At 31.9% G+C, this 15,669-nt stretch overlaps 1 protein-coding gene across 4 annotated transcripts in view; it reads left to right on the top strand.

Annotated features, from left to right (window-relative positions):
* The first annotated feature begins 5,537 nt into the window (after nucleotides 1-5,537).
* The window catches only part of LOC119607869 (protein Wnt-2), a 48,258-nt gene continuing 38,126 nt past the window's right edge, over nucleotides 5,538-15,669 (top strand). Inside the window, exons 1-2 of one of the 4 annotated variants that reach the window (XM_037961979.1) lie at nucleotides 5,538-5,981; nucleotides 6,122-7,484. In XM_037961979.1, coding sequence (XP_037817907.1) covers nucleotides 7,429-7,484 — 56 coding nt within the window. In that variant the 5' untranslated portion in view covers nucleotides 5,538-5,981; nucleotides 6,122-7,428. Of the gene's footprint in view, nucleotides 7,485-15,669 lie in introns of all 4 variants that reach the window. The other 3 variants (XM_037961980.1, XM_037961981.1, XM_037961982.1) reach the window with 3 other exon arrangements.

Here is a 15,669-nt window from a genome sequence, read left to right on the forward strand (position 1 = left end):
TTTTCTCAATACATACATATGTGCGTTTATATAATTTTCGGAAAAGGGCCTTATATGGGAGCTATGACAAATTGTTGTCTGGGTTGTTGACATGATACTTATTGATATTATACTTATATTGATTTTCTGGTGATACCGACTATTTTTAGGGAATTATCAACGATAAATCCATTTCAGGGAGTATTTATCACTGAATGGGAGCTAATGGATTAATATGATTTTAATAATAAACAAGTAAGAAAGTATAATTGGGCGTAGCCGACCATATGATACCTTACACCTGTTATGAATATTATTTATTTTTAATAGTAAATCCTTTATCTTGTCTTTAATATTACCTCATTTCCGCTAGGGTCAAATGAGGCCGGGTCATCAAGGCTTGTATAAAACTTAGTCGTGCCACCTTTTATCCAGATACACTTATATTTTACATGGGGGTTCATTTATACGAAGCCTAGGTGAAATAATGGACCGATTTTGACCATTTTCAATAGGCTTTGTCCTTGAGCCAAATTTTATCAAATTAACTTAAAAATTGCGACCTGTACTTTGATAACAACGTTTACATGGACACACGGGCGGACATCGTTAATTCGACTCAGAAAATTATTCTGAAAACGGGGCTTTTTCAAACTGGATGACTGGTAAACCTGATGTGTTGGATAGATTGATCTAGAATATACAAGACCTGGAATATACAAATATACATACATACATACATTGAAAATTTGGTTGAAGATCCTTTTGAAATAATTTATGAATTTATCGTCCAATGTTTATAATATCAATTTCTAGGATTCCTTAGAATTTTTCTAATTAATGTTACTGAGAGATTTAATTTGGACAAAGACCTGAATCATGTCAGATTACGGACCATCGTAAAAACCTTGGACTTACTCATCCATCATTCCATATTCCAAGCGTTAGTGTTTTAAAACCAACTTTTTGACAAAGGGTTTTATATTGGTCTAGTTAAATTCTTAAAGTGAAAGTTCTTCGCTTTATACTTTAATTGACGATCTAAAGACCCAATCTTAATCTTATCTATCAGTTTAGAGCCAAGTATGTAAAACAATCTTATTACGTTTTTAAAAAAGCGTATAGTTTTTCTAAATAGTGCTCAACACCAGTTGGTCCTATCGTCTATGTAGTTTGCGGTCAAATATTACACCTAAGTACTTCACCGGGTTGACATTTTGGTTAAACCTAAGGTTATATTGAGGGCTCCTCCTCTCTTCATTATCCATCTATTCCTTAGCATTAGCTGATTCAGTGACAGAGCGCCCGATCCAGCGAAGCAGGTCTAAGAATTTGATAAGAGTATCAGTTTGTACGTCATTAAAGGTTACTCTGATGTCAATTTAAATCGCTACAGTATACAATTTACTAACGGGAGATTTTTCTATAAACCTATACAGCGCGGTTTCCTCTTATTTGTCCTAGTTCCATATTTTGGAGATAAGTTTTTTATGAATTCTTTAAACAAATAGTTTAAATACGAAATTTTGAAGAAAGATAAGTGGACTAAAGTATCTTACCAAATAATTTTTCTTGTTAGAAAAATCATACAAAATGACAGTTTTCCAAACATTTGGCAATACTGATTGTAGGGCTAATATTATCTGATACTTGCTGTTTTACATGAGAATTTAGAAAAATAATGAAAAAAGAAGAGGAACAACTACAACAACTGAAACTAACAAAACGACATTATTAATCAGATAATTGAGATTTTATTAACAGGAATTTTGGTATATAATTACCCAAACATCATTACGATTTATTCTGCGAAAAATTAAATTATAAGAAAAAAAAAAAAAAAACAACAGCAAAAAAAAAAAAAAAATCATTCCCATATCAAAGTTCATACATACAACTTATATTAATAGCTTTTTTTTCGCAAAACGGATGTGATTGTGTATATTTATGTGTGTTGGTGTTTTATTCTAAAGTAGAAATTTTTTATTATAAATAATTTGTAGAATTTTATTTTAGCAAAAATAGTTAAAATAATATTTTTTAATAATTTGTTTTGTATTATTGATGATTTATGTCTTAATTATTAAACTATAACGAGTAATAAAATGTTGTATAATGAATCAACGGACTACAGACAGATACTTGATCGTTAAAAAAATATTTAACAAAATGTTAAATTATCTAAACACAGCAGGTGATTGTTTTAACTAAAACATTTATTTTGTTAAATTATTACATCACTGGCACTTTTGTTAACACCAATGTTTGTCATTAACCAATAGATTTTAGAATTTCCAAAAATGATAAATGGTTAATATTAAGAATTTATAGTAAATACTTTTAATTCAAAATGTTTAACATTGAGTTTTGTATTTGAAGTTACTAAAATATTTAAATATTTTTTCTTAATTCAGAATATATAGTTTGGGATCGATTGAAATGTTTACTAAAGTCATCTATTTAAAAAAATTAACCATTTCTCATCACATTGGCCCCGATAACAACATCAACATTAAGGATTAATTTCTTCAATCGCTCAGAACTCCTCATACCTCTAATAAGTAGTAATATATTTTATTATTTTATACCCTTCACAAAATTCAGAATAGTTTTAATAATTAGATATTCCGCAACATTTTCGGTACTTTTTACTAGTCTAGTCTAGTCTATAGTCTCAACTCAAAATCCCTCTCATCCATCAGATACAAGTATCCGATGGTCCATCGCACTCCAACAATAATCTTTGCATTATCAGCTCAAATCTAACATTTATTTATCCACAGCCTGGTAACTGGTAACTTATCTCGAAAATGTATATTTCAATATTTAAACAAGTAGGAAAGTATAGTCGGGCATGGCCAACCATATAATAGCCTACACCATGAGTATATTTAAAAAATTTTTATTTTTCATAAAGAAACTATTATGTTGAATTTTACCTTAATTCCAAAGTATTTTAGCAATTTATTGATAAAAAAAAATTTTTCTAAATGATGCTTTATATAGGAGTATAGGTCAAACATGGGCCGATCCTCATTAAATTTGGGAAAAGGATATATTTTTAAATAATAGTTAGTTATGTTGAGTTTCATTGCGATACAAATGGTTACAAGTCAATTTTAGACGTTTAAGACATTTTTGAAGGGGGGTTTGTATGGGGGCTAGGATCAAATAAGGGCCGATCATTACGAACATCTGCAGTGTCATTTATACTTATATAAAACTTATTTGTGCCAAGTTTTAGAGAGATAATAGTATGGTTGACGTAATTATGGCATAAAAAGCTCAAATCGGGAGGCACGGTTGTATGGGGTTAGGTGAAATAATGGACCATGTCTTAATTGACTCTAAAAGTGATTCTAAATTGATCGGTATACTTTAAGGTGGGTGTAGAACCAATATTTTTGTGTGTTACAAACATCAGCACAAACGTATAATACCCTACCCACTATAGTAGTGTAGGGTATAAAAAGCAGCCCTTCACGCGAATTTGGGTTCAAACCACAGCCACTACGTGGATCCCGAAGGAACCTGAACCAACTGACCAGCCAGGACAAATTCCTGCGGGCAACTGGAAACTCGTAGTACCATATTATGTGGTGCTTTGGTTGGACCCCATGTCAAATCATACCAGGGAAAGGCCGAGGATACATTAGATCATCACCAGTTTATAGTCTCGGCAGACTAGAGGTACAACAAGTGGATGAATGTCTAAGTGCTTAACGGTGGTCTTTTTCATCCACTGGGTAGACTTGAGAACAGTATACCACGCGTCTTTCCCGATCGTTCACCAGTCAACTACCAAGTGTCAACCTAAGAATTCCCCAACCTATACTGGCACCCTACTACGCGAAGAGTAATAGATACTCAACGAGTTCAGGAATCCAGCATATGTTGCTCTGTCGCATTACCCAGAGAAATCTGTTGAGATGGCAACAGCACCGGAGAGAGAGTCCTGATAATTATGGCATAGAATATATCAGTCCCTAAACCAACATTATCTCTCGCGAATTTAAACCACAGCCACTACGTGGGTCCCGAATGAACCTCAACCAACTGAACAGACAAGTCCTGCGGGCAACTGGCCACCTATAGTACCAGATTATATGGTGCTCTGGTTAGACCCCATGTCAAATCATACCGAGGAAAGGCCGAGGATACATTTGATCATCACCACTTTATAGTCCCGGCAGACTATAGATACTGGTTGCACCTGTTTACGCCGGGATTGGAATACAACATGATGGGGTCATTCATCAATGAAACATGCCCAGGGGGGGGTGGGGTGGTGTGGTCGATGGTGGGAAGATTCTCAACGTCAAACCATTCTTACAGGTATCTCAAAGGATTAATATGGACCTAAATGTTTTTCTTGCCGAAGCAACTGTCCAAACATAATGTAACCTTGAACCCGTTGAAACATAATACAATATTGTCAAATTATACTTACAGATATCAAAAAGTGTTAATCTGCACCCAATATATTCTTTATAACGTAACCAACCTGGAATCCGTTAAAAACAGGCAGAACTGAACAGGAAAATCCAAAAATCCTTTCTTACATACAACTACATTATAACAAATAAAATACTATTTCTTTAACCCAGTTCCCTAAACTGCTTAAACTTAAATACCAGGCTACTAAGTCAGCTTTAAGTTAAGGTGTGTTATACGTAAATAAATAACTACATATGATTGATAGAATTTCAAATGCATTAGAATTCATTAGAAAATTGCTAAATATAACTGAGTAGGAACAAAAAAAGAAAAAAAACAATAAAATATAATGAAATATGCAATTGACCATAAAATTAATAACAAATGATGGTCGATTAGATACTGATATTTTTATTATATGCAAATATGTACATTGTAAAATATACATATTTAAAAACGAAAGAGAAAAAAAATATAAAACAACTATTAAAATATAATTTATTAACTAATTAAAATTAACTTGTAACTTTGCAACAATACAACAACGATGAATACGATGATTGAAAGTTTGATTAATGTTTGATGAACGCAATTAGTTATAGTGTCACTAAGAATAAAAAATCATAAATAATTTTTAATAAGTATTATTTACACAATAATGACAACAATAAGATGTGATGGCTTTAATAATTAAAATAGGAAAGGGGGAGAGGGGTAAGTAATTTATAACACTAGATTTAAACAAATTCAATATGATTTTTAAAATTGATCAAGAAATGGCAAATTTGTTGGAATGATTGATTAATTATTTCTGCTTGAATGTATCAAGATGCTATCGAACTTGTTGCAAAGGTAAAATGCGTAAAGTAAATTACATTTGTTGTTGTTGTTGTTGATCCTAATGTAGTAGAGTTTCCTACCTGTTGTGTAGAGTTTAGTGTTATAAACCGTTACTATTGGTGGAAATACATGCTGTAAGTTGCATGTATGATTGAACGCTTAATATGGTTTGAGTTGGCTGTTGTTGTTAACGAACATAGCTCAATTTTTGTTGTATCTACAAAACACAATGGCTCTAAACACTTTTAACCAGATCGAGTTTAGTTCTTATTTGACATTCGTTGGCTTAAGTCGTGGCCATTCGAAAGAGACGGTTCGTGTTTAGTTTTTACTCTTTATAACTCTTGCCATAACGGTGTTGTTGGCTTATTTATTAAACGTTTAATAGTTTGGACCGAAAACGAAAGCTGTTAGTTAGTCAGTCTCGTTCGTCTTATTTAGTTAGTTAGTTTGTTAATCAATCGTTAACCGGTTGAGAAGAAAAATCTTCTTTTGATCGTAAGAAAAAAAATATAATAATAAAAATCATAAACGCACGTAATACGGTGGAATGTTTTGGTAAATCGTTTTCTATATATTTTTTTGGATAATTTTTCGGTTTGTTTTTTGGGGTTTTTCGTTGTAGTGTTTTTTATTTTAAATTTTATTTTATTGTTATTATTTAACACCGTTTTGTCGTGGCCTAAGAGTGTGCATGACTGATGCTGTGCTGTTTCCATTCAAATGTAAATTAACTTGACTAAGAAGTGTCTATTATTAGCCACGGTCGCGGTCAGCCTAAAGAGATTAATCTTTTGAATTAAAATTAAGAAAAAACATCTTTTTTATATTGTGTATTGGAAATTATCATAATTTAAATATTAAGGGAATTTTAATGGAAAAAAAATTATTAAAAAAATGAAACAGAAATGTGTTGCTTAATATGATTTTCACCTGCTGAGCCATTTAAGTTATAATAACCCTCAAAGTATCCAACAAATCCCTCCATTGATCTACACCAGACTTAAAGAGACAATTTACCGCCAATCAAAAAGCTGCAGCTTTAAAAAAAACAGACGTTTTTTTTAACTTTGATTTTGCATTAAAAGGCTCATTTAAATACTTATTACAAAAACATCAACACAATTGATAACAAAAAACCTCTTGAAAAAAACAGCAACAACAACAAAACACCTCTTGCAACACTTCAAGAATTAAATAAAAAACAAAATATTGCATTTGCGCATGCGCAACATACTACGTTTATAGTTTTTTGTGAATAATGATGGTAAAATCGCATACAAACAGTCATCGTCATACTTCTTCGGTCACGGTGAATTGAATATTTGAATAATATATTGCAGCTTTGGATTATTTGCCAAATGGCCAGATACTTTTCGGATCTAAATGAAAAATGAAGGTGTTGTTTTGTTGTTGTTGTAGTCACAGGATGCTAAAAGGTGCTTTTCAACGCCAAGAAGCTCGTTTAGCTGATGAATAATGATGATCATGATGTAAATGTGGCCGCATATGAAGAATGATCACAATCATGAGCAAGTTTCTGGTCGTTGTTGTTACTACTACTACTCTTGAGAATGATGATGATGATTTATGCAAATTCCCCCAATAGGCATTGTATTCTTTCTTAAGAGACTCTTAAAATCAAAGTGTTGTCAAGTGTCTGAAGTTTGACTTTGGCTGCGAGTGAATGAGTGAGTGAGTGTGTGTTCCACACTCAGTGTGTTATAATTTCCATAACAACTTAATTCATTACCCAAGCATCCAGGCAAATAAACCGAAAAATAAAAAAATTGTTTGGAACACCATGCCGTGAACAGATCTTAATGAAACCTTTAACAAATGTGTGAAAAAAATTTATAATAAAAAAAAAATCATTTTAACAAAAAGTAACAAAAATCAAAAAAAGTGCGTGTTAAGCCAAATACAAAACATAATTTATTGTAAAAAAAAAATTAAAAAGCCTAAAGCCCTTAAACAGCCACTTATATAACCGTTAATTTACCACAATAATTTAATTAATCTTGTCGTAAAATAAAACGAAAACCTTTAAAATAATAATAAATATTTATTGAAAATTTTAAATGAAATATTATCAAGTGTCAAAATCAAAATTATTCTCATTGTTATCGATCAGCATAATATGAGACAACGACGCACGAGCACTGTCAAGACATGTGGTATAAACGTAATAAGCTCTTGATATTTTTACTTTGGATAATGAAAATAAGGTGAATATTAATTTTTTAATTCAATTCTAACATCTATAAGTAAATAAATGATTTATTCTATTCCATAAAATGAAATTCTATTTCTTATCTTTCTTTTTTATATTTATGAATTTCATTATAAGCTAAAAAAAATTGCATTAAACTCTATCTATCTAGCTATTGATTGTTACAAGAAAAATCTCTTTAGAAATATTCTAAAAAAATAAATCTACAAAATCCATTAAAAACTGTCATGTAGGTACTTGTACCATTTTTTTTTGTATTTTGATAAGATTAATATCTGACATCTATGATGAAAAGTTTAAAAGCTATAGCTTTTTGTAGTTTTTATTCGCCTTTGTCATGGAATAATTTAAGAATTATTAATTTATTTAGCACACTTTTTTGTTATCGTCGTACAATCTCAATTAAATTGTAACAAAAATATTCAATTTAATGAAATTAACAAATCAAAATTGACAAAACATTTTCATTATTATATGAATATATAATGAGTTTACTGTAGTTATAATTTGTATGGATTTCTAATTATTTAGTGCTTTGAAATTAACACATCTGATTTGTTAGATTAAAACGGTTTGTTATACATATATGGGCAATTTCAAGTCAAGTGACCCAACTCAAAAAATCCATTTTGATGAAATTTGCAACAAGGTTATTACTATTGGATAGTGGGCCAGAAACAAATTTTTAGTTGTATCGGTCAAGAACTGCAGGAGTTAGATTAATTAAAAAAAATTTGGAAACTATGAAGAAATAGCTATCTGATCTCCTTTGAATAATTTTTACTAGATGAAAAGTTACCTATATGAGCAAAATGTCCATGTTTGATCACGTTTAACTCCAGCAGTTCTTGACCGATAGTACTGAAAATTTGTGTCTGACCTACTATCCAATAGTACTAACATTGGTGCGAATTCGGAAGACATCGATTTTAAAAGTTGGGTCACTTGACACGAAATTACCCATATGTATATCTGACAAAATCAAATATATGTTTAATGTCATCGTTTGTAACACATAAAAATTTTAGTCTTTATAAAATTTTAATTCGCTCTAACCCGATCTGTCTGTTAAAATCACTTTTATACGGAAAGATCTGAAAATTTTGTTAAATTATAAAACAAAATTTCTATTTTATTTGAAATTTTTCAAAATTTGCAAAAAGTTGAAACTCAGAGACCAAAGTATACCTTTCTAAAGGATCGTTCAGCGATGAATCCGAATCATTTCCAGATATTGTGTCATAAAAAAGTTTCGCTCATATTTGAAACACTATAACAGAGAGAAGATACCTTTACATATCTGAACATTTTAGTGCTCTAGCTGTTATAATTTCCCAGATATACGACATTTAGTACTTAATGGGGAATGTCCCACCCACTATTCCTGTCTACTATGGTTATTAATTCATAGAAAAAATATACTCCATTTAACATTGTAATGTCCTAGTGAGGACCATGTAATACATCAAACTAGTCCCCTGCTGAAATTATTGGAGTACATGATCCGCAACATGATCCTATATAATGCAGACTATATTCCATGTTGTTTTCAAAAATAATAAACATGATCCATGCCTGCATTACATAGGACTACTAAACGGATCATGTACTCTAATAATGTTTAGAGGCGAGCGAGTTGTCTTTGAATTAACGAAATGGATTACGTATCCCAATAAATTTTGCAGGGTATTTATACTAATTCCTTCTCTTAATATATTTTAAGACTGCAGTTATTCTAGATTCCCAGATATTCTTATATTAATATATACCTCATATGGGAGGTACCTCGCTCGCTATTGGTAGTAGGCAAATCTTTTTGCTAAGTAATTATAGGGATGTCAAAGATGGCGGTGCGATCTCTATTTTTTATAGTTTTCCGAATTTATTTAGTTTATATGGGGGTGTAATAACCAATATTGCTCCGACTACCATTTTGCATCCTAATTCTAGCTCAGAGATATAAGCCGTTGCAAAATTATCCACAGCGCAACTAGTTTTGGTCGCCGGTGGCGTTGTATAATATAAATTACTGGCGGTTGCCAAATTTATTGTTTTCTTTAGAAAATTGTTCACATAAGCTTCTGTTATATAGAAACATTTTTGTATGAAAAGTTTGTTATATAGAAATCTTTCTCCATATAATTTGTGTCTGCTATAAGATGGTCAAAAAAGGTAAAAACTTTTTTTGAACAATTTTATTTTATTACATGGGCGATGCCTTTTTAAAGTCGCTAATGGCCGTCTTAAGCTTTTAAGGCGAAATAAGTCGCCCGCTGATTGGAACTGTGTTAGCTTGTATATCTGTCCTACTCTTATAATTACCCAGTTATACGAATTTGAGTATTAACTTCATATGAGAAGTGCTACGCCCACTATTACTACCCAGCAGTTTGGTCGGACAGTCCCGAACTACCTATTTAACCTACTACTTAGACTTACCCCTAGCCACCGACTGTCCATATGACTAGCTATTTTAATATGTGCTTGTCCTAAGAGGAAGTCAATCGTCACCCCATAGATTACGAAGAGACAGACAAAAAGCTTAAGTTTGTTTTTTAAGTGTCCCCTATGTCGCTTACAAAGGGGACACTAAAGTGGTGATTATCTTCACCCTCATTTACGAAGACTACATCCGTGACGAATTAGAGCCAACCAAGTGGTTAGACGTTAACGAAAATTACTGTCTTTTTCGGATGCATTGACTCTTTGTCGAACTGCTGGGTAGTTCACCAATTTGTGTTCAAAATATGTATAGGAATTGTGCGTGACACCTAGGCATTTAGTTTCTTTCAGACATAGTGAAAATTAAAATAAAAAAAAATAAAAAAAAAATGGGTCCATCGTTAAAAGTCTATAGTACCAAACTAATCTACAAACACATACATATTTAAAAACTTTTTTGAATTCCATATTTTGGATCAGATTTGATAAGGTGCACAGATCACAATATATGTGTATAGGGGAGGATTCAGTCTATATGGAGGATTCAGTCTACAGTATAGGAATTTTCCTGTTCTCTTTAGTTCCCTAGAAGATATGGTCTAAACCAGCGGTTCCCACCGGTTTTTACTTCGCGGACCCCTTGAGGAACTTATTTAATTTCGCGGACCTCCATACATATTTTGATATCTTATTGTTCTAAATAATTGTTCGTCCGAAAATTGACCTAGTCCATAAATCCCTAGGTCAAATAAATGTAGAGATGTCATATCTATAAAATATTCCCGATAGGTTTTTAATTGCATGGTTTTGAAGATAGAAAGACTTCTTTGTTGAAATGTTAACATGATGTTTAATTTTATGATCGTGAGATCTTTCATGTTCATTTTTCTTCAAGGTAGCAAAAAGGTTTCTTTATCAAATATTGTCGACATGTGCTTAAGGAGTCACGTTTCAAAAATTTATTGCGATTGCAGAGGGGTAAAGTGAGTTTTCGGGAAAATAATATATGAAAGTTGGACTTCTTCCATGTTGTTGCGGAATGCGTTATCCGCATAATATATGACATGAACTCTTTTACTGCATGGTTTGGCCTACATATTTACGCGAAACGCTATGGATTTTCTGATGTTAATTTAATAATATTGGTTGATAAAATCAAGTTAAAATCTTTGTATCACGTCGGAAGGGAATATTTATATTTAAAATTAACTAAATTAACGTATTGAAGGTACATAAAGAGTCACCTCAATTTTTGAAATATATAATTTTAGTCCTTACAAACAAGAACACTTTTGCTTACAATTTGACAAACTTAAATCTGGTATAAGCTTGTCTTTGAATTATGAAATGTGGCCTAACTTCATACTCCGGAATACCAGTAACCCTTATTTAATTGTAAGACAGATCATTATCCGTCTGAAATAAAAAAAAACATTGTTTCACTACATATACAGGAAATAAAAATTAAATATCAGGCAATATCTTACTTTATAAAAGTGATACAATATTGTTTATTCATGGCTTTTTTCGTTTGTCTTCGCGGACCACCTAGGATTTTACTACGGACCACTGGGGGTCCACGGACTCCCATTTGGGAACCGTTGGTCTAAACTAAGAGACTTTCGTGAAATTCTGACTTAATTAAAAAATAAAGTTTTAAAACTTTTTAGATTCTTAATGACTAAAAGTAACAGTCTATTCCGAGGGATCTTATACATGTATATCTTGCAAAACATCACTCTCTAGGTGTTTGAATTAAATTTCAAAGAAGGCTTGGCAATGGCAGAGAAAGTGTTCCACTGTTTCACTTCTTACTTTACATTCATCAGATTCGGCTCAACCAAATTATAGTGGTAATGCTCGAAGTCCTGAGTTATCAGTTATGTTTTGATTTAGGTCTTCATAAGTATACAATTAGCAAACTAATGGATATCTACATATAATCAGATTGTAAGATTGTTCGGTGACTAATTACCAAACAGAGTCTCCTTTGACTACTTTTTATGACAAAAAACTGGTTAATCAAAACCTTTACTTATTATTTCACGTGTTCCCTGTGTTATTGAAGTTCTACTCAAAACACCTTGGTTTACAATATCCTAAACTTTTATAACAACTTCTTTTATAAGTTCAATAATATTTTATAACAAAAAAATAGTTTAATAATTCTAAATTTAATTGAATTCATGGCAAACTGTTATGTATATTTTGTATACATTTTTAATTGATGTATTACATTTTATTAAATTATTTATTATTTAAATTATTATTTATGTATTTAGTTGTAGTTATTAAATGAATAATGTTTTTAATGTACAGACTTTTAAAATAAAATTTTAATAAATTATTTTACGTCTTAACTAAGAGACACCTTGCAGTTGTAATTATAGACACCATTAAAATTGAAATATAGAGTGTTAAACAATTTGTATATTTAATTTACAATTGAACTAGATTTCGATTTGTAAAATACTTACATAAATATTTGAGAAGAAAAAAAAAACTAAAATATATATTTATTAAACGAGCTACACGGTACATATTATATTTAACTAAAATATACATATTAAACTAAAATGTTATTAATAGTTTTATAGATTTTGAGTGACAACCATTAAAACAGTTGTTTAAATGCAAATAAAATTTTGTTTTAGTTTTAATCAAAATAAACAAGATTTCTGTGCCGCCAACTGTAAAATCATTGGTATGTTAAGTTTTTTAATTACTTTTGCTACATGTTTAAAATATTCAATATAAATATATTAACATATATAAATGTTTATTATTCATAAATATTATAATTAAAAGGATACAAAATATAAAAGGAGATAAATTGTGATGATTTCAATAAATATCTTCTTAGTTTATATTTGTATTTCAGTTAGTTGGAACTTTTTAATAGTTAGTATGGTTTTTTTAATTCGTTTTCTATTAAGGAAACAACATATTAACTTATTTACTTTCATAAAACATAACTGGTGTTTAAGCTTGTGATAAGTCAATATCTTTTATCACTCTATTAATTAAATAGATTAATTGTATGTTTTAGTATTTGCTACATATTGATAAATAACCCGTAAACAGTAGTTTTGATGCCTAACAGTCATGTTATCAGCTTGTGTCTTTTATTAGTAACTGGATGTTCAGTCGCAAGGTGTGTCTAGACTTAATTGGAGTAATGTTTTCGATTTTCCTAATTTGTATGATCTTGTAGTTCATATCGAACATATTCTATGCTCATTTCTCTTAACTTGCTTCCAATTCCACAATGTCTCCTGACACCCATATCAACTAGACAAATCGTTGTCAAAGTTGGGTCATGTAGCGACGAACATATTAATGCTTTTGACTGAAGGTATTTAGAACTGTCTTTAGAAGGTCTTAGGCACGACACACTCACTTAAGGTATACGGATGGCTAGAGCCGTATATTTCTACATCCATCCCGTGTCATATACACTTGACACCAACTCATTTCCAACACTTAATCCCATAGTCACACCTCTGCGGCGTCGACTTGGGACGGTCTACCAAGCGTCCCCGAGTGACTTCGGTGAAGAATACTCAGGTGGCCAATATTATACATGGTTCTGCCGGTCCATGGATAAGAACTTTACTGGAGTACTGATCTAATCTCTTGCCAGGTGATAACGTTGCAGAATGACTACTAGCATGATGCTATTCCGATAGGCGGAGTAGTACCGGACGAATCAAAAGACACGAGTTTCCACAAACTCCAACGAACCCACCTGATGAATCCATAATCTCGGGAATGAAACCGAGATGGATCGAAAGGTACAAGCGCAACGTCGTAGCATCCCCATCCTTCAATGATCCACTCAGGTAGATTTCTCGTCCCTCAATCACATCAAAAGGCTCTGTTACTTCGGCGACAGCACCTATAGACATATTTGGTAGTACGAAATACCCAGCCAATAGATCAAGATCCCTCTGTGTATGTCGATATAATGTGACAAAGGATGTGGGAATTGTCAAAGTCAAACGTACCCAATAACTGCACCGACAAGTGAAGGCCCTCAACACCAAGATGGAGAGCTCACGAAGGTTACATGAGCCCGGGGGATTCTCTCAGCAAATGCAACTGGTCATCTGTAGTACTAGATTATCTGACACTCTTGTTCCAACCTCAACCAACTTACCAGCCAGGACAAAGTCCTATAAGCAACTGGCCATCCGTAGTACCAGATTATATGGCGCTTTTGCTCGATCCCATGTAAAATCATTCAACAGAAAGTTCGATGATGCATTTGATCATCACCAAATTATAGACCAGGCAGAATAGAGGTATTGGTAGAAAGAACCTTTTTCCCCGGGCATGCAATAACACCAAGATGCATGAGTAACATGAGCCCAGGGGGATCCTCTGTTGTCTTTGCAACAGAACTGAACTTATCCCGAATTGTAGAGTTTACTTTGCATCAGTCATTTAACCAACATTTTATTCCCGTGAATTTGGGCTTAAGCTGAGCCACTGCGAAGGTACCTTTTCAATAACCAGGACAAGACAAAGTCCTAAACTCTGCCGTGTTGACTAACTATTCCTGTGGTACCAGTTTATAAGGCCAGGGAGCCCTGATTTGACCCCAGGAAAGGAAAGGACGAGAATAAGTTTAACACCGAGGTATTGGTAGCACCTCTTTTCCACCACAACTTTTAAGAAATCCCACAGAATTGCAATGGTTCAAAATTCAAATTTTGAAAAGTTAAAAATTAATAGCAATTTTGAGCTGAACTTGTTAGTGGTACTGACTTATTTGAAAAATTATATTATTATATCTAATTACTAATGCGTTATTAAAAATCTCATTTTTTTCTTATTTTCTAATGGACACTGTATGAATCAGTAATAAATCAAATAATTTACCAAATAACTGTTATATACTTTATATTTTCAAATTATTCACTTTTCATTTAACTCTCTAACAATTTCTTTAATACTTAAGTAAATCGGACATGTATAAAAGCAAAGTCCAGTTAAACCAACAGACATAGAGCATTCATAAGTATTTATGTCTGTCTGTCTGTCAGTCAGTCTGTTTGACCATCTAAATGCATTAAATACAAACAAGCGGTTAAAATGTAAAGATTTAAATCAGTCCAGAGGTACTTTAACTCATTGACAACGTTAATAACAATAATTATTATAATTTACAACACAAAAGTACGATTATTTTATAAAAGTCTATTGATGGATGTGGCTGGAATGTATTTCTTTTTTTTTTTTTGTAACAATGTTTGTTGCATGTTTGGTTGCTGGTTGTTTAGTTGCTGCTTGCCCCATTAAAATTCGAAAAAAAAGTGGGAAAAATATCTGAAAAGAAAACAACTTTAAAGCTGAACTCAATCCGTTGTGGCTATTACAAAAAAAATCTATGGCACTACAAAAAATACCTTCCCATCATAAACCATTTTTTTTTCTTGTATATTTCGTTTTATTTTTTCTTATTGTTTTGGTCCATGCACGTTTTCATTGTTGTTTAAGAAAATGTTGAATCTGTCTTTTCTTTCTTCCTATTGAGCTGCAATCTTAAGATTGATGTGCGTCTACAGTTGAGTAGAGGGCAATAATCATGGGTATAGTATAGTTTTTGTTGTTATAGCATTTGTTGTGAAGAGCAAAAAAAAAAAAAAAGAGTTTTCATCCTGCCATATTCGACCGACCTCTTTAGCTTTCGGTAGGTTAGCAAAAGTAACTGACAGACGGACAATCTGTGAATT

The sequence above is a fragment of the Lucilia sericata genome, unplaced genomic scaffold, assembly GCF_015586225.1.
Source record: "Lucilia sericata isolate MDLA Ls3-8-SP2 unplaced genomic scaffold, ASM1558622v1 Contig000756F_arrow, whole genome shotgun sequence".
NCBI lineage: Eukaryota > Metazoa > Arthropoda > Insecta > Diptera > Calliphoridae > Lucilia > Lucilia sericata.